At 39.5% G+C, this 19,996-nt stretch overlaps 1 protein-coding gene across 2 annotated transcripts in view; it reads left to right on the plus strand.

The window, feature by feature from the left end:
- Positions 1-225: 225 nt before the first annotated feature.
- Ar (androgen receptor) overlaps positions 226-19,996 on the plus strand; it is a 174,522-nt gene continuing 154,751 nt past the window's right edge. The window contains exon 1 of one of the 2 annotated variants that reach the window (XR_015646155.1): positions 226-2,783. Coding sequence is in view for 1 of the 2 variants with exons in the window: in NM_012502.2 (NP_036634.2) it covers positions 1,225-2,783 (1,559 nt within the window). In the remaining variant the exon portion in view is untranslated. 2 annotated transcript variants of the gene reach the window in all.

The raw sequence follows: 19,996 nt of genomic DNA on the forward strand, positions 1-19,996 counted from the left end.
AGGCTACAGGGAGTCCTTCCAGCCTTCAACCATACTACGCCAGCACTATGTTCTCTAAAGCCACCCTGCGCTAGCTTGCGGTGAGGGGAGGGGAGAAAAGGAAAGGGGAGGGGAGGGGAGGGGAGGGGAGAGAGAAAGGAGGTGGGAAGGCAGGGAGGCCGGCCCGCGGGGGCGGGACCGACTCACAAACTGTTGCATTTGCTTTCCACCTCCCAGCGCCCCCTCGGAGATCCCTAGGAGCCAGCCTGCTGGGAGAACCAGAGGGTCCGGAGCAAACCTGGAGGCTGAGAGGGCATCAGAGGGGAAAAGACTGAGCTAGCCACTCCAGTGCCATACAGAAGCTTAAGGGACATACCACGCCAGCCCCAGCCCAGCGACAGCCAACGCCTGTTGCAGAGCGGCGGCTTCGAAGCCGCCGCCCAGAAGCTGCCCTTTCCTCTTCGGTGAAGTTTCTAAAAGCTGCGGGAGACTCGGAGGAAGCGAAGAAAGTGTCCGGTAGGACTAAGACTGCCTTTGTCCTCCTCCCTCCTACCCCTACCCCTCCTGGGTCCCCTCTCCCTGAGCGGACTAGGCAGGCTTCCTGGCCAGCCCTCTCCCCTACACCACCAGCTCTGCCAGCCAGTTTGCACAGAGGTAACTCCCTTTGGCTGAAAGCAGACGAGCTTGTTGCCCATTGGAAGGGAGGCTTTTGGGAGCCCAGAGACTGAGGAGCAACAGCACGCTGGAGAGTCCCTGATTCCAGGTTCTCCCCCCTGCACCTCCTACTGCCCGCCCCTCACCCTGTGTGTGCAGCTAGAATTGAAAAGATGAAAAGACAGTTGGGGCTTCAGTAGTCGAAAGCAAAACAAAAGCAAAAAGAAAACAAAAAGAAAATAGCCCAGTTCTTATTTGCACCTGCTTCAGTGGACATTGACTTTGGAAGGCAGAGAATTTTCCTTCCCCCCAGTCAAGCTTTGAGCATCTTTTAATCTGTTCTTCAAGTATTTAGGGACAAACTGTGAAACTAGCAGGGCAGATCCTGTCTAGCGCGTGCCTTCCTTTACAGGAGACTTTGAGGCTATCTGGGCGCTCCCCCCCCCCTCCCTGCAAGTTTTCTTCCCTGGAGCTTCCCGCAGGTGGGCAGCTAGCTGCAGATACTACATCATCAGTCAGTAGAACTCTTCAGAGCAAGAGACGAGGAGGCAGGATAAGGGAATTCGGTGGAAGCTAGAGACAAGCTAAAGGATGGAGGTGCAGTTAGGGCTGGGAAGGGTCTACCCACGGCCCCCGTCCAAGACCTATCGAGGAGCGTTCCAGAATCTGTTCCAGAGCGTGCGCGAAGCGATCCAGAACCCGGGCCCCAGGCACCCTGAGGCCGCTAGCATAGCACCTCCCGGTGCCTGTTTACAGCAGCGGCAGGAGACTAGCCCCCGGCGGCGGCGGCGGCAGCAGCACCCTGAGGATGGCTCTCCTCAAGCCCACATCAGAGGCACCACAGGCTACCTGGCCCTGGAGGAGGAACAGCAGCCTTCACAGCAGCAGTCAGCCTCCGAGGGCCACCCTGAGAGCGGCTGCCTCCCGGAGCCTGGAGCTGCCACGGCTCCTGGCAAGGGGCTGCCGCAGCAGCCACCAGCTCCTCCAGATCAGGATGACTCAGCTGCCCCATCCACGTTGTCCCTACTGGGCCCCACTTTCCCAGGCTTAAGCAGCTGCTCCGCAGACATTAAAGACATCCTGAGCGAGGCCGGCACCATGCAACTTCTTCAGCAGCAGCAGCAACAGCAACAGCAGCAGCAGCAGCAGCAGCAGCAGCAGCAACAGCAGCAGGAGGTAATATCCGAAGGCAGCAGCAGCGTGAGAGCAAGGGAGGCCACTGGGGCTCCCTCTTCCTCCAAGGATAGTTACCTAGGGGGCAATTCGACCATATCTGACAGTGCCAAGGAGTTGTGTAAAGCAGTGTCTGTGTCCATGGGGTTGGGTGTGGAAGCACTGGAACATCTGAGTCCAGGGGAGCAGCTTCGGGGCGACTGCATGTACGCGTCGCTCCTGGGAGGTCCACCCGCCGTGCGTCCCACTCCTTGTGCGCCTCTGGCCGAATGCAAAGGTCTTTCCCTGGACGAAGGCCCGGGCAAAGGCACTGAAGAGACTGCTGAGTATTCCTCTTTCAAGGGAGGTTACGCCAAAGGGTTGGAAGGTGAGAGTCTGGGCTGCTCTGGCAGCAGTGAAGCAGGTAGCTCTGGGACACTTGAGATCCCGTCCTCACTGTCTCTGTATAAGTCTGGAGCAGTAGACGAGGCAGCAGCATACCAGAATCGCGACTACTACAACTTTCCGCTCGCTCTGTCCGGGCCGCCGCACCCCCCGCCCCCTACCCATCCACACGCCCGCATCAAGCTGGAGAACCCGTTGGACTACGGCAGCGCCTGGGCTGCGGCGGCAGCGCAATGCCGCTATGGGGACTTGGCTAGCCTACATGGAGGGAGTGTAGCCGGACCCAGCACTGGATCGCCCCCAGCCACCGCCTCTTCTTCCTGGCATACTCTCTTCACAGCTGAAGAAGGCCAATTATATGGGCCAGGAGGCGGGGGCGGCAGCAGTAGCCCAAGCGATGCTGGGCCTGTAGCCCCCTATGGCTACACTCGGCCCCCTCAGGGGCTGGCAAGCCAGGAGGGTGACTTCTCTGCCTCTGAAGTGTGGTATCCTGGTGGAGTTGTGAACAGAGTCCCCTATCCCAGTCCCAGTTGTGTTAAAAGTGAAATGGGACCTTGGATGGAGAACTACTCCGGACCTTATGGGGACATGCGGTAAGTTTATCCTAAAAATGCCTCCTTTTGACCAAGGGCACAGAGTAGCAGTTTGCATTTTGTGGAATCTAGGGACTCCCGCCCAAGAGAACATTCGGAGGGATCCTAAAACAGCTCAGTCCAGTTCTATAGGAAGGTCTGTCCTACATCTGGAGCCCTCCTGGGGACTGTCCTCTTGTGAAATGTTCCACCTAAGCCCAGAGAATCTTGCTGCACTCCGGGGTGCTAATACATACTCTTTAAAATTCCCCTCCAATTTCCCTAGACTTCTAAACTCCTCCATTAAGATCTTTCTGATATTTCAAGTCCTATGACTTCCAAACTTAAATCCAATTGCATGGGCCATTTTCAGGAATGACGCCCATAAGGTTTTTCACTGTTTTTCCTTCTCCTTTCCTCAAAGTCCTGAGAACAGGATCAGAAATGTGGGGAGTTTTTTGTCTATGGGTCTGTTGGTATTCATCTTCTAGTCCGTGAAGTGAATGGTCTTGGCATAATAAAAGGGAAATAAAAGCAAAAACCTGATTTCGGCCGCATCCTTCAAAGAGAGATAATAGAATTCTCAATTCTCGGAGAAAGAAAAGCCGCATCTGATTGCTGAGGGGCTCGGGGTGAAGGAGTGCAGTTTTGTTTCCCTGGAAGAAAGCGGGGGACTTGCTCTCTGGTTAGAGATCAGCTTAGAGAATTCAACAAGCACATTTAGAGCAGGTAGATGGGGTTACTTTCGTGGTAAACAGTGAGCAAAGTTTGCTCTCACGTATTTCTCAGCATTGACTGATTGTTGGGAGTAACTGTGTGGGCCAGTTTTCTCTTGAAAAGTGTTTACTTTCTGTAGATTAGAACACATCAGAAAGCCTTTATTTGGGGCTCGCACTGAACCTGTAAAGAAAAGAAATGTCCTGTAAATGAATAATTTGAGCAGGTTTGAGTTTGACTTACAAGTTTTGCAAACAAAACAAAACTGTAAAACATGTCCTGCTGCTTGAGTGTGCTCAGAAATTTATACTGGAGAGAGAGGAATACGGCACCACATTACATTTTTCATTTTAAGGACATACTTATATTTTAAACCTGGAGTTGCTTGTGCTAACAAATTGAGCAAGAACTGTCAGTGACCTATGAACCACAATGTTGCCTCACAGTTTTAATTAGGACAGGAGAAAAGTGGCGGGCAATTTTGCCTTATTAAAAGTATTTACCACTGCTTCTTGAGCCTCTCAGAGACTAGTTGAAACCCTTTTCTCACTAAGTTAAGATAATCTTTTCATCTGATAAGATGGAGTATTGACTGAGTAATTAATGGTTGATTTTCCTGAGGTGTTCGCATTTCTCTATGGATTTATGTTTGTGTCTCAAGTGGTTTTCTTTCATTTGGGATGTCCCCCAAATGTCTTTGTTAGATGTGCCATAATTTTTGGTGACTTAATTCTAACAATTTGTATTCTCTTATTGTTCTTGGTTGTTAGGACAATGTCCAAAAATGAAAAAGGGAGGATAAGTTTTCATAAAATACACTTTTTGTTGAGTTGTTGAAGAAACAGTTTATCACAGTTTATATTCTATTTGGTTTTAAGGTTTGTCTTACAGGATTTTCAAAGATTTATCTGATAGCATTAAATCTTTTCCAGTTAAGTTAGAGTGTTTATTTTTGTGATGGGTTTTACTGTGGGATAAAAGGTCTTCGTTTTATGAGAATAGATTTACTCGGTATGGTTAATTTTTTCTAGGGCTGTCAACTAGAGAACGGAGTCCCTCTTTTACTACAAACTTTACTTTGGGTGGGAATGTCTAAAGTGCTTTCTAGTCTAGCACAGTGCTAAGCCTAGCCCCATGAGCTAGCCACCCATCCTCGGTCTATCCCACCCCAACTCTGCACACTTAAGAAGAAGAAAAGTAGTAGTTCTCAGTGTTGGTTTTAGAAGCTGCATTTTTAAAATTACAGTCTGACTTCCTACCAAGTGAATTTAAATACTTTCTAGCATTTATACAGTGAGCATTCTGATTTTATCTCTGTCCTTAGTGGGAGGGGTCCCTTTGCTATTAGAATGATCAGTACACTTTGAAGCTTCATTGACACTTTAAATTTTTGAGAGAGAATTTGGCTAGAGTCAATGAAGTTCCTGTCTAAGTGAGCAGACAATTTCCATTTCTAGGATCTAGAAAATCATTTGAATCATTTTGTTGCAAATTAATTAATTGATCTCATGAGAATGCAACCAACATTTAAAATGGAAATAGTTTCTGACTTTTCTTTTGTTTCCCGTACTTCGTACTTGGATGAAAAGCAAAGACTTTTTAAAGGCAAGTCCAGAGCGCATTCCCTCTGGATGGCAGGCATTCGTGTGCTGATTTTGAATTTAATATCTCAAAATTCTGGAAGCTTCTCACAACTTTATTCAATTGTCTGTGACCATGAACATTAGTTATATGAGGGAGAAAATTTTTTAGCTTTACTAACAGAAGCAGTAATTCGGTGTCAGACATTAGCAACATGTCTACTGAGAAGGCAGAAACTGAAAATCTGCCCTGTCTTATTTTTACTTAGTAAAAAATAAGCATATGCTTTGAACAGAAAGAAAAATAAAATAATGGGCCTTGTTTATAAGTCTGATGATATCTTATGGAGCTGTTTTCTTTTGGAGATCAAATAAGACTAAAACTTTGCAGCACAATACTGTGGTAAACATGAATGCTTACAAATGAGAGCCCTGGAGAACCCAGAAAAGAATTTGAGTTGGGGCTAAAGAGAAATTACTCAGATGCAGAATGGAAATTAATATTTTTGTGTGTTTGTTGCAACATTCATAAAAGGCATTATTTTACTGACAATGACAAGTTGTACCTTTTGTTTTATTTTTTCTAAGTTTCCTGTTTTATCAATTCTCATGTCATCTCCAATTCTCCTTCCTAGTTACCAAGCATTTTTTCCCAGCTACGATATAAGGAGTAGTTTGCATGTTTTATAAAGCAAAATTTGGCTTTCTGATCAAGGAATGATTTCTGCTGTCCTCTGTAATTTGCAAACACATAGTGAGTTCTTCCTGGGTGTCAGTCACCCGAACACGAACACCAAATAGCCAAGTCAGTTGGCACCCATTTGTAAGTAACCACAAGATGCAGCCATGGCAAGACCCTCTTATGTAGGCTAGCTCTCACAGTAGAAAATGTTTCCTATATCACTTATAACTTTCCAATTGTTAGTTTGAGGTGCTTTCCCGGCATTATTAATTTTACCTCATTAAAGAGCTGATAAATGGAAATAATATGTTGAATGTGCTGACACATTTCTTTTAAGTGTTTTCTTCACTGTTTTAATTTTCTCATCTGGTTTGTATATATACTTTTAAAACAGAGTTCTTTCATCTCCTGATTTGTACACATATAATGGTCACTCTTCAAGGTGTCCTGCAAGTTGTACATGGATATTATTATTATTATTATTATTATTATTATTATTATTATTATCATTATCATTATTGCTATTACTACAACTACTACATATGGTGATAAGGAGACCATTAATTTTAATTGGAGTTTGGTTTAAGCAAGGAACAGAATGAAGACTTGGAGGGACAAAGGCTGATTTATAATCACATCTGAAATCATGATAATGAAAAATATAGATAATTAAAAATAAACAAAAATTTACATTTTTTCATATTGGTAAGAGAATGAAAAAAACCTTCCCCAACCCCCAACTACTCCATTTTCTCTTTGTCTGCAGCTTCCTCAAATCCTGCCTATGCTTGGTTTTCTTTTATTCCCCTTTCCGTGCCTTTGACATCGAAATATAGACTCTTCTTTCTACTCCATAGGATTTTCCCCCCTCATTATACCTGTGGCATGCCCCTAAAGAATCTCTTTAATGAAAATCTGGCAAGTAACAGATCAGGACGAATGCAGAACGCAGCACCTCTCTTAAGACTAGACAGCAGGAGCGAACTGTAAAGTGAACAGCCGCATAGCAGGACATTTTTACCTTCAGGTTAGAGCAGGTTCAACAGTTGCTGCGGAAATTGTGGGAAATAGCTTATACAACTTGAAGATTTAGTGAAATATTTTGCCTCCCCCAACTCCAGGTGTGGATGTATATGTGTGTGTGTGTGTGTGTGTGTCTGTGTGTCTGTAGGTATATGTCTTGCAGAACTGGAGTTTGAATCCAGGGTCCTCTGCACTGAGCTATCTATACAGCCTATCTTAATCTCTGTCCTTTTCCCTGTGATGACCCTCCTGATAACCTTCTCTCAGACACTGAAGATAATTATACTTGTAGTTTCTCAAAAACTCTGTCTCAATCTGTATCTATTCATCCATTCTGTATGTCCAAGTCAGTTTTTGTCTTCACATGAAGCTTCTCGGACTACATGAAAATTAGTATTGGTAAACAAAATAGTAAAGAAATTAATTTACTTCAGTTTCATTGTCAGCAGTTCGTCGAGTTCTGTGATATTCATTTATACTCAGTTATACTTGTCCTGAACACAACATTGACCTTTAAATAGTGACTTGTGAAATAACATACAATTAATATTATGATAACCTTCATGATATATAAGAAAAATGTACACTTTATGCATACATAGTATTTTCTAGTTTATTCATTAATAGTCAAACAACTTCAAATAGGCCAGTAAGGCACTTAATGTTATCTCAACTTCCTGACTATTGGTCAGAATACTAAAATATTGCATTTTGAATACCTGTTGGTCATTTGAGGAAACGTCTCTGAAGCAGAACATAAAACTTCTGGAAGCTTCTCTCCTGATTCTAATGTTTTAGATCGTTACCTAGTAAGGGCTCCACATAGTGTCTACATCGCAAAGCTGAGACGGCACAAATTGTGGTTTTCAAACTCACGAATGATACTACTTTTCTCTCTCACACTGATTGCTGCCAATCTGCCAGATATGTCATGTTTGGGAATGGCTCACTCATAAATTTATAGCATTAAAGTGCTGTTGGTCACTAGAGAATGTTGACAATTTAGATCATGTTGTATCAGAGTTCTATTTTGTTACCAGTAGCCAATTCAAGACATAATTCACAATCCATACAATTCATCTATGCACATTTGAGTTCTTTATAGCAAATTCTGAGTTATGTACCTTCTATCACAATCAATGTTGGAAACTTTACTCACCCAGTCAAAAACCTATGTGGTTGGTAGCAGTCACCTCTCTACCTAACTCCCAACTCTGATGTAACACTAATTTGCTCTTAGTCTCTATGGATGTACACATTCTGCATCTCATCTAAATAAACACAGCAATGCAACACTAGTTCTAGTGTGACTAGGTTCTTTCATATAATTTTTCCTATATAAGAAAAAGTACATTTTATGCATACATAGTATTTTCCAGTTTATTCATTAATAGTCAAATAACTGCAAAGAGGCCAGTAAGGTACTTAATGTTATGTTAACTTTCTTGCTTTTGGTCAGAATACTAAAACATTGCATTCATTAGAGTTAAATGCACTAAAACAGTGTTAAATCACATAGTGAGGACTTCATTATTTTTTCAGAATTGAATAATTTTTTATATTGTAGATTTTGCCACATTTTGCCAGCTTATGGAAATTATGGTTGTCACCATTGTTTGAGCATTACTACTACTATTATTATATAACTGTATTGCCACAAACTTTCATGCATACTTTTTAAAATGTTAATTTATTTACATTAATTTATGTGTATGAGTGTTGTGCCCACATGCATGTATGTGCACCACATTCATGCCTGGGGTATCTGATTCTCTGGACCTGAAATTCGGGATGGTTGTGAGCTGCCATATGGATGCTGGAAACTAAACAAGGATCCTTGGAAAAAGCAACAAGCGCTCTTAAACACAAAGCCATCTTTTAAATCTTCTGGGTAAATAATAAGTAACAGAAATGTCCTTTCATATAGTACCCATATTATCAATTTTATAAGAATATGCCAAGCTGTTTTCAAAAGTGTCTTTTTAGACAGTTTGGAAGTGTCTAAATTATACAAAAGTGTACTTTAGAATTGAAGGAGTATTATGTCAATATACTACTCTATCCATATCTTGTAAACACTTATTATTATCACTTTTCTTTAAAAGTGTGTGTGTGTGTGTGTGTGTGTGTGTGTGTGTGTGTGTGTGTGTATGCACAGGTGTAGGTACCTGTGAAAGCCAGAAGAGGGCATCACATCTCCTAGAAGAAGGTTGTGAGTCATTTCATGTAGGTGTTGGAACAAGGTCCTCTGAATGAATAACAAGTGCTTTTTACCACTCAACTCTCTCCAGCCCCATATCATTGTCATTGTCATTATTATTGTTGTTGTTGTGATATCTAGTGGGTGTGAAGTTCTAGCTTATTCTCATTTTTATTGTGTATTTTTCCAATCAATATATTTTCTTGAGTGTTTGTTGATTATCTTTTTTGACAAAATACCTATGTATATTCTTTATTCATGCTTAGTTGTGTTGCCATTTTGACATTGAGTTATGAGTCTTTTAAAATATATGTTTGATAAAAAGTCCTTTAATGGAATGATTTGTGAATATTTATAAATTTGTTAGCAGCATCCACGGAAGGAAAACATTTTTGATTAATTTGATAAAATTCAGAGTTTCTTTGTATTGGATTATTCGTTTGCTGTTTTATATTAAGAGGTTTTCCCTAATTCTAAAACAAAAACATATATACCCATGTTTCTTTCCATGAGTTTCCCAGTTTTTGCTACTTATATTTTGTCTTTGATAATCCTTGATTTAATGTTTTATATGTTGTGAAGTAAAGATCCAGGTCCCATTTCTGTTCCTATAGATATCCAGTTATCATTGTTGAATCTTTGTCCCATTCATCTATCTCAGAATTATTTGTACAAATGCATTAACCATGCATATGAGATATTTTGACATTCAACTATATTTTCTGGTCTATATATCTTTACTCATCCCATTTCTACATTGCTTAAATTGTGCATATTTTATTAAGTTTTTTTATTCAATATTAACACTCCAGCCATATTAATTACTAGTTTCTTCCACAGTTTTTTTGACTATGTGATTGCATTTGCTGAGAATATAATTGATGTCTTTGTCTGGAAAAGTCTGCAACAATATAAATTAAATGTAGGATAATTAATGAGTCATAGTGTGGAGATTTAAGGAACATATCCACTATGGGGTCAGACCAAGAGTAATTGGTCTGACTGATACAAAGATTTCAACTGATACAAAGGTTTATTTTGAGCTTCTAAATAAATGAGCCCCCCCCCACTTCCCTCAGGGGAGGAAGGGATAAACACAAGTGAAATAATTCAAGGAATAAGAGAAAAATAATAGGGTCATTATTGTACCACTAACAATATTTTACTGGCTGGTCATTGGTGATTTAAAGGTAAGACTTTTGATTGTTTTCCTGTCTTTGAAGCGTATATAGTACCCTTAGATCTATGAAAGCTCCCCATGGAGACTTCCAGATCAGTTCTCTCATTTCCTTCAAGGCCTGTGTACAAAGTGTGTGGTGTCTTCAGTAATAAGCTCTTGCTTTAAGGTTCATGGAGGCAACCAAGGGCAGTAACAATAATCTACATTGCTTTGAAAGTCTCTTGGACTTCCATAAGGAATTACTTATCTGTACTATTTGTTATTCAGTCTATGGTTCTTGAGGTGAGCATTATCTGTGTATCTATAGAATCTGTGTCTATATATTAATATTTATTGATATACTTGTTTTTAAGTAAGCATATGAAACAATGCTTTGATACATTTTTTCAAATATCTGTAGTGTATGCTTCTTTCTCTATAGTACCCCTCATTCCTGTTCCCCAGTTAAAGTACCCACGCTCATTTTCTCACTTTTCCCTTTCATAGTACTCTTGTGCACTCTCCCTACCCCTCTTCCCTCTAGAGCAGCAGTTCTGAACCCATGGGTTGTGACTCCTTTTGGGGGAGGTGTTAATTTTTTTTTTTTACAGGAGTAGCCCAAGACCATCAAAATCACAAATATTTACATTACAATTCATAATGATAGCAAAATCACAGTTATGAAGTAGCAATGAAAATAACTTTATGCTTGGGGTGGTCACCATGACATGAGGAACTGTATGAAATATCACAGCATTAGGAAGGTTGAGAACTGCTGCTCTAGAACATTTCCAACCCCCTCATAAAATGGTCCATCTTTACTTTTCTAGTTTCTAGGGTTACTTCAGAATACATACTTGAATTTAAAAATTCAGAGCTAGGATGCACTTTCCAATTCCTTCTATAAAGCCAGTATTACTCTAGTATCAAAGCAGGATAAAGATACATCAAGAACAAAAAATTACAGTTCAATATCCTTGATGAACATAAGCTCAAAACTCCTCATTAAAATACTTACAAAATTGAATTTAAGCATATAACAAAAGTCCAACATGTTTTCATTATAAAAGCCCTAGAGTCCTGAAAGAAGATTACCTCAATGGCTAACATCATCATAATTAGAAAGTGACTTAAAATTATCACATTCACATAAAGGTATGTGTATATGCATATGTACATACAGAAATTTAATAAAAAACAAAAATCCACTCATCAAAAAAAATTATCACATTCAAAATAAGGACTAGATAGGGCTTTCTATGACCCTTACTCCTCTTCCACATAGTGCTTGAAAGACTAGCTAGAGAAATAAGAGTCTAGAAGTAAATTTAAGCAATGTAAATAGGAAATGAATACGACAGATTTTCCATATTTAGAGATGATAAAGTATAAATAAGAGGTGCCAGGAATTCCACCCAAAAGCTTCTAGAAAATGAACATTCTGCCCAGATGGTTTACAAATTTACCACAATCCACAACAAAAATACCATGACTTCCTTTACAAAAATAGAACACAAACACACAAAAATCAAATCCACAAAAAGCACACACACGAACACACACACACACACACACACACACACACACACACACACACACACACATTCAACCTTCTAACAATGATATAAAAGAAGTACAAAACCACTGGATATTTAATCAATCCTGAACAAAAAGAACAATGTTGAAGTGACTATAATATGAGATTTCAGGCAATAAAATAATGTTTACCTTGTAAAAATAGTATAGGTTAAGACTACTGCATATGACTCATTGATAAGTGGCTATTAGCCCAAATGCTTGAACTACCCTAGATGCCTAGAACACATGAAACTCAAGAGGGATGATCAAAATGTGAATGCTTCACTCCTTCTTTAAAAGGGGAACAAGAATACCCTTGTCAGGGAATAAGGAGGCAAAGTTTAAAACAGAGGCAGAAGGAACACCCATTCAGAGCCTGCCCCACACGTGGCCCATACATATACAGCCACCAAACTAGACAAGATGGATGAAGCAAAGAAGTGCAGGCTGACAGGAACCGGATGTAGATCTCTCCTGAGAGACACAGCCAGAATACAGCAAATACAGAGGCGAATGCCAGCAGCAAACCACTGAACTGAGAACTGGACCCCCATTGAAGGAATCAGAGAAAGGACTGGAAGAGCTTGAAGGGGCTCGAGACCCCATATGAACAACAATGCCAAGCAACCAGAGCTTCCAGGGACTAAGCCACTACCGAAAAACTAAACATGGACTGACCCTGGACTCTGACCTCATAGGTAGCAATAAATAGCCTAGTAAGAGCACCAGTGGAAGGGGAAGCCCTTGGTCCTGCCAAGACTGAACCCCCAGTGAACGTGATTGTTGGGGCGAGGGCGGTAATGGGGGGAGGATGGGGAGGGGAATCCCATATGGAAGGGGAGGGGGAGGGGTTAGGGGGATGTTGGCCCGGATACTTGGAAGGGGAATAACAATCGAAATGTAAATAAGAAATACTCAAGTTAATAAAGATAAAAAAAATTGACCCAAAGAGGAAAAAAAAACCAAAAAGAAAAAAAAAAGACTACTGCATATGTAGCAGAGGATAGCCTTGTCTGGCATCAATGGGAGTGGAAGCCCTTGGTCCTGTGAAGGCTCGATGGCCTAGCATAAGGAATGCCAAGGCCATGGGGCAGGAGTGAGTGTGTGGCTGGGGGAGCACCATGATGGAGGCAGAGGGAGGGGGAAGGGAGGAATGGATGGGGTTCTGAGGGGAAACCAGGAAGGGAGATAACATTTGAAATGTAAATAAACAAAATAACGAATAAAAAGACTATTATAATAATGTTCACAATTGTGTTCAGAAAGTTTCGGTAATATGCAGATAAATAGCTTCAAAGGAGGAAGGAATTTCAGTTTCACTGTTTTATTTTCAGTATGTTTTTCCAGCTAATATTTATTGAACATTTACCACATGCATAGTTCTGTATCGTCAATGAAAAGGCATTGAAGAATCTAACCGTGGAACTGACAGTGTCACGAGAATATGACAAATAACAAGTGTCATGAAGATGAGATTAGCAGAGTGACTAGGATAAGTACTAAGGTGTGAAATCACAGTTTGTATTTGTTGGTCAGCTTAGGCCTTACTGAGAACGAAGTACTTGAGAAGAGGCCTGAAAGAAATGAAGAAATAAGCCACGTGGCTACACAAGATTAAATAATTTCAGGCACCAAGAGCCTAAAGAAGGTCCACACTAGTCTTGACAAAAGACAGAGGCTTATATTACTAGTTTGCCTAAATAAGGAATGATAGAACACAGCATCAGAGGTGTAAGTGGATCTCCTAAGTATTCTTTATTAATTCAGAGTTTACTCTGAGAACATAAATAAAATAACATAGTATTTTAGTAGAACTCTTTTTCATAGCATCTGTTACTTTAAACCCATGATACATTTATTTGGCAACTTATATCTGTGGAGAAGTGACTGCAGAGTAAATGGGAAACAAGGAGATGAAACTGTTGCAGATGAAGCTGTTTCAAAAGGAAGATGATAGTTCAGAGTAAGGTTGTGAAAGAAGTAAGAAATGGCTGGATTGGGATGTTTTAATGAAAGAGTCAGAGCATTTACTGACAGCTGATACACATGGTGAAAAAAGAAAGTGGACAAACATGATTGGCAAAATGTTGGCTTAAACAACTGGAAAAGCACATTGTCATTTACAGAATGATGAAAAGTATATGTAGAAAAAGTATAGGACATAGAAATCAAATATTTAGTAATATTTGTGTTTTCCAGTGAGCTTCTTCGATTATTCAGGTTTCATTCAGAGACTTCAAGTTTCCTCTTCTTTGAGGAGATTAAAAATCTTACAGATTATTTCTTCAGAGAAAGGATGAACTTTTTTCTTCTTTCCCAAGCTTTAAGACAAGTAATTAAATAGGAAGCCATACAATTTGACAGCTACACCCAAAAGAGTGAATATATTTTTGGAATATTATACCAACATTATAGTTCAGTTTTTATAAGCATAGGTTTTAACCAAGGGTGAAATCTATAGGAAATGTGAACAGAAATAGTCTTAAATTAGAGTTCATAGAATTTGGGCAGTCATCTTTTCTAGCTATCTCATTTTATGGATGAGGTGCCTAAGGCACAGATATAAAAGTCTTGGCCAAGATCTCACAACAAGTTATTGTCTGCATCTAGTCAGAACCTATTCTGAAGGCAAACTGTATATTATTTTCTTAGAAAACTCTACATTGACAACTCCTGTTTCATAACAAATAATTATAACAATAGCAATAATAGCAAGAGCACATATTATTTATTGCTTGTAAACCTTTGACATTTGCATGGGTTAATAAATTTAGTTATTATGCCAACTTTTGGAAACTAGGCCTTTGCCTACATGTCAAAGAGGTGGGAAGTGATTGGATCTGTGTGTTCCCCAGAAAGGTTGGCTTTTATGTTTAAGACTGTTTTTAACCTCTGAGAACTTCTAGCTCTGCCCATATGTGCATCTGTATGGGCTTATCTACTAGGAGATGAGAAACTTACCCATGACTCTGGCCCCAAAGAAATGACTCTCTTCTCTAGCACCTGTCAACTGACTACAGCAACTCAGTCAAGGTGTTAACCTCTGTACTATACCACGAGTTTCATGGATTACCTAACTGGTTCCCTTTACCATCGCAAAAGGCAGGACACTTCAGTGGCTTTGTTGGTCCCTTCTGTTATATAATCCACTGCTATGCATAGGGCAGCTCAGTGGCCCAGATATTAGTTTAGGGATATGGGATGAAAGGGCATGATAAAGAGTGGATAATTTATGGTAAGGATTAGAAAACATGATGGTAGGAATTATAGACGAGAGCTCAAAAATACTGTTTGCTGAACTTTAAAGTGAACTACCAACTTGTACAATCGAATGCCTGCTTAAATAGGACTGCTTTGAAGTAAGAAAGAGAAAAGTGCCCAGTTCATGTGATTCATAATAATCCCAATGACATACATGCATATTCCCGTGCTACAGATGAAGAAACAGCCACACAAAAATTGAATAACATGCTCAAGTTGACTGAACATATAAGCAAAAAACGCTTGTTCAGAATTCACTACATCTATGCAAAGGACTGCTGCTCGTATTACAGAAAGTTTTAACTTTAACAATATTATATCTCAACTTTAAACATTAAACATTTTTAGTTTAAGCCAGTTTCCTGTGTAAGGGCTCTCACAAAGGGAGATATCCAAAATCGTATGTAAGCGACAGAGTCAAATCTTGAAAGTGAAATGCCCAGCTTTCTGTGCCCTTTCTATTCTATCACTCTGGCTCCCTTTTCAACATCCTTTGTTGCCCTCTATTTCTCTTTCTGTCTGGCCTAGTTGCTAGTAAAACACGAACAAATGACTCCATGAACAAGATTAGACAGACAGCTAGTTGAGTGAGCAGAACTCATCCTTTTTTAGAGAGTGATAAAGTGAAATAAATCTGAAAACAAGACAGCAGGTTGTGTGATTAATATTAAATAAGAAGGAAAATTTCATAGCACTTACTCGATGTTATCTCTGTCCTTTTAGGTCCAATTGGTTGCACAGAGTCCCTTACATCATGAGCATGGGTGTCACATTGCATTTCTTTCTTTCTTTTTTTTTTCACTGTGGCAATGGAGCAGGCTGCTGCAAATGTGCCTTGCTCAGTGTTTTCTTTGAAAGGTGGCATAATCTTTCTACTCATGCAAATGATAACCACTTAACTACTTCTTTTGAAAGTTGGCAATGCCTGAGTGAAAGTGTCTTTCCAAACTTGCCATATTGTGTCACAGCTCTTCAGCATTGTCTAATCTCTAATTTGATGAAGAAAGCACATAAACTCAGGGTTGACAGTAAAGATGGAAACATTTGGTATTCAATATTTGAATGTTAAAATAGAACGTATTATATATCAATTTATTCTGCCTATCTACCTTCCCCTTTTATCTTTGCTTAAAATACCAAGGTTAGCAACTTGTAGTCTGTGGGAGTTTCCAATTGTTCATATGAAATCTGCTTGATCAGCCTTTTAAATAAAAAGGACCAAGTTAGACTGAGATATTTTTCTTAGCAATTATCTAATAATAGAACAAAAATCTTAGCCATGCTCCTGTTTTTAGATGGTATGTTGTTTGCTTTAGATGCATGCTGAACCTCAGTGAGGTACTAGGCTGACTCAAAGTATTTCAGGTCAGATGTAGAAATGAACAGAGTGGTCTCTTTGAGGAATCATTCCCCTTCCAGGTTCAGCATTTTCCATCAGAGTTGACCTTAGAGTTTCTGGGAAAAGACAAGACTAAGATTTTCAGAACTATGGCGCTAAAAGAAAATGTTTCCCTAAGCACTGTTGGTCATTCCTTCTACCCACATTCAAATCCTTATCACTTCTCACTCTATTGTGAAGTGATCTCAAGTTTCTTATCTCCCATGCTCTTTACTGTACTTTCATTCCCGTGGTATCCTTGCCACAAAACAGTACTAAAGTTCAATTAAAATATTTTTTAGAATCTTATTTCAAATATCCCAGGACTGTAAGTTCCTTGACAATTGAAGCCTTACATGATTTATCTCCCTATTCTCAGTATTTGTCACAAAGAAGCTTTCCTGAATAATTACATAATGGAGGATTGAATTTTCAGCTCCTTGGACTAGGCTAATAGAGTCCTTGCCTAGCTTAGGCAAGACAACGGGGTCAATCCCAGTGGTACACGTCTACTACACAACCCCCACACAAAATCAGATCCTCTCCAGTTGTTTGGAAGTTCAATTCCAAATTTGGTAAATATGGTGTTCAGGTCTCTTTATGATCTGCCTCTTGATCTGGCTCATTTTCCCAGTTGTTTCCTTTTTTAACAATCTTGCCAAATGGATCTAGTTGCCATCGCTTTAAACCATCCCCAGTCTTTTGTTTTTTGAACTTACTGTTTTTCCTACTATCCCTTTAACCTTGAAAGCTATCCCAATTTCAATAATGTCTACATGTCTAATCATAGCTCTAATAACAGCTTCCTACAAGATAAATTTTCTCATTCTCCAACCCAAGAAAAAGTGATGTCTGATAGGATATATTTGAAACATGTTTGCTGTAGTTTCCTTGTCTATAAAGCAGGGCTAGAAATATCTAGCTCATAAGATTTTAAAAGAAATATTCTGATGATGGAAAGAATGCTTAGTAAAAATCAAGAATCAAATTATGCTTACCTCTTCATTCCTTATTAATGAATATACATAATAATTAGTCCTTCAAATTATAATCATTTACATGTATGCAAATAATTTTGATGCATATATTCTTTTAAAACTTCTTATTTAGAAAAAAGATAGCTTCCTGGATGTTTCTTTATAAAATTGCCAAAATGCATAACTTACACTTCTCTATGTAATGGATAGTCCATATGTATTAGGTGATTCTAAGTTAATAGCACTGACTGCCACGAACAACTCACCGGGTCAGAAATTCTCTCTCTAGAACTGATTACTTGGAATAAAAAGAAATATTGCCTTGCTTTTATAAATTCTAATACTTGCAATATGTTATTCAACCTCATCATTTATGTGACATTAAGCATGGAGGTGTTAACTAAGATTCTGAAAAAAAAAGTAAAGGAGGAGGACAGCAGTGGACTATTCCCTACATGCATTTGAATGATTATGTTCAATTTTTTTCTGTAGTACCACAAAGAGAAAAAACAATGAGGACAGGTTATATTTTAGTAAAAGAGAAAAGTTGTCCACTAGAACCAGGTATGTTTTACCTACCCTAAACAGTGTGTCTATGAATGCACTCATTGAATTGCTATTCATATTTCCCATGGAAATTCAGCTTTCTACTTTGGAAGTGAAGACCTAACAATATTGGATACTGCCTGGCAAAGGAGAAGAGGAAGTGAAAATTGTTCTGCATCCAGATAGAACGTGTGCAATTTAGTTTCTCCAGGGACCCTTGAACTACTTTGGTCACTTAAGTTATTTACCTAACTCTTATACACATATGAATTTGCCATAGATAGATCAATGGCCTGGGTAAATCCCAAGGGCCATTTTCACTTTAAGAATTTTTGCTCCTCACATAGGAGAAGCTAAAGAAAAAGTGCAAGGGACTTCACAAATCACATCAGACCTGACTTGCAATTCTGACACAATCGTTTACCAGTGGTACAACCTCAAGGTAGTAACTTATCTTTGATCAAGTCCTTTGCCTATGGAATACTTTCCTTAAAGCCTTATTGTAAGCTCTAAATAGAGCATCTTAAACAAAGAGCATTACACTTAAGTAAGTGCTAAAATATTAATTCCCTTTTTATTCATCACACCCTGTGTGTCTATTGGCATGAGGGCATAAGTAGTAAATTCGCCTTGCTGAAGATATTCAGAAACAGACAAAACCTACTGAAAATCATGGGAGGCACAGATTTGGATTCAAACACACAATGCCCATAGTTACCTCCTAACCACTGTAAAGCTTCTAAGTGAATTTAAAATGTTCATTGAGATGACTTTAGGGGGATCCCATGAAGTTCAGGATTTCCAATAAGTAAGACGAAGCTGAGTGTGTGTATGTGAAAGTAAATAATAAATACAAAGCATTCAGCCTAGTGTCTGACTCACAATAAAAACTTGATATACATACAATACCACAACATCTATCATTATAATTATTCCTAGCACTGTTGTTATTACTATCATTATCACCAACATCACCACCACCACCACCACCACCACCACCACCACCATCATCATCACCCGAAGGGAATAGGCTTTTCTCAGGCTATTTCTGCCTGGCTTTCTATTATACAATACTTCTAAAATACCTTGGCTGTACTCTAAGTGTGAGGTCATTGAAGATAACAGGGAACCTGGTTTGCTTTGGTAATTCAAGTTATTAAGTTACTTTCCTCGGTCCAGCTGAAATCTTTTACTAGCTAATGCTTCAGAATACAAGACTAAGCTGGTCTAAAGACAGACTGAGATTGAGAAGAACCTTGTTTTCAGCCAGAGGTCATGGTCCTTTACAGGGAACAGAATGACCCAGTGCAAAGTCTGGGCCCTTGGTGACTTTGGAGCCCCTACATTTCAACCAGTTACTTCATTGTACACATTGAGCCACTTTCCCCATAGAATTACAGAGCAGGAATTTCCTGACTCCTTTTCTAGCCTAGAACCATCATCTCCCTTTTCCTCCACTTAGCAGACAAATAGCAGATGACATAACAAAAGCAAGACATTTAGCATACAGAGAAGAGGTTCATAGCGGTGCTGAATTTTTTTAGGAAACTCATTGTAACAGAGGATCTTCCTGACCACTCTTGCACATCCCAAACAGATTAAAATGGTTTTTGTTAATGGCAAGCTGTGTCTCAGAGCAGATTCTTGCCTGGATGTATTTAAAGATTTGCTGAGTCATTTGGAAGCAGCCTGAGAGATTGCAGGAGGCAAGGACCATCCTCAAGTCCACAGATGTGGGTAAATAAGTGATGGATTCTACTTAGTTATTGTCCGTGGGGACCAATAACATGACCTGCTTTTAGCTCCACCCCTTCTTCATTCTAGAGAATATCTTTAGATTTTTCCTTTGAAATTTTATTCTGTTTGACAGTTTCATATATATTCATTATATATATATTTCATATATATATTCATTATAGAATGAATTTTAGTAGTTTATACCCCTGTTTTCTTTCTTTCAACCTCCTCCCTCTTTTGTTAGAGTGCTGCCTCTTAACAAGTTCCCCTCCAATTTCCATGGTATCCCCTCCTTGTTTTTCTCTTACTCTCCTTGGAAACAATGTCCTCTTTTAGAAAAATTGCTGATTAGATACACACAAAAATACGTGTATACATATACACATACATACATGC

The sequence above is a fragment of the Rattus norvegicus genome, chromosome X, assembly GCF_021556685.1.
Source record: "Rattus norvegicus strain SHRSP/BbbUtx chromosome X, alternate assembly SHRSP_T2T, whole genome shotgun sequence".
Lineage (NCBI taxonomy): Eukaryota > Metazoa > Chordata > Mammalia > Rodentia > Muridae > Rattus > Rattus norvegicus.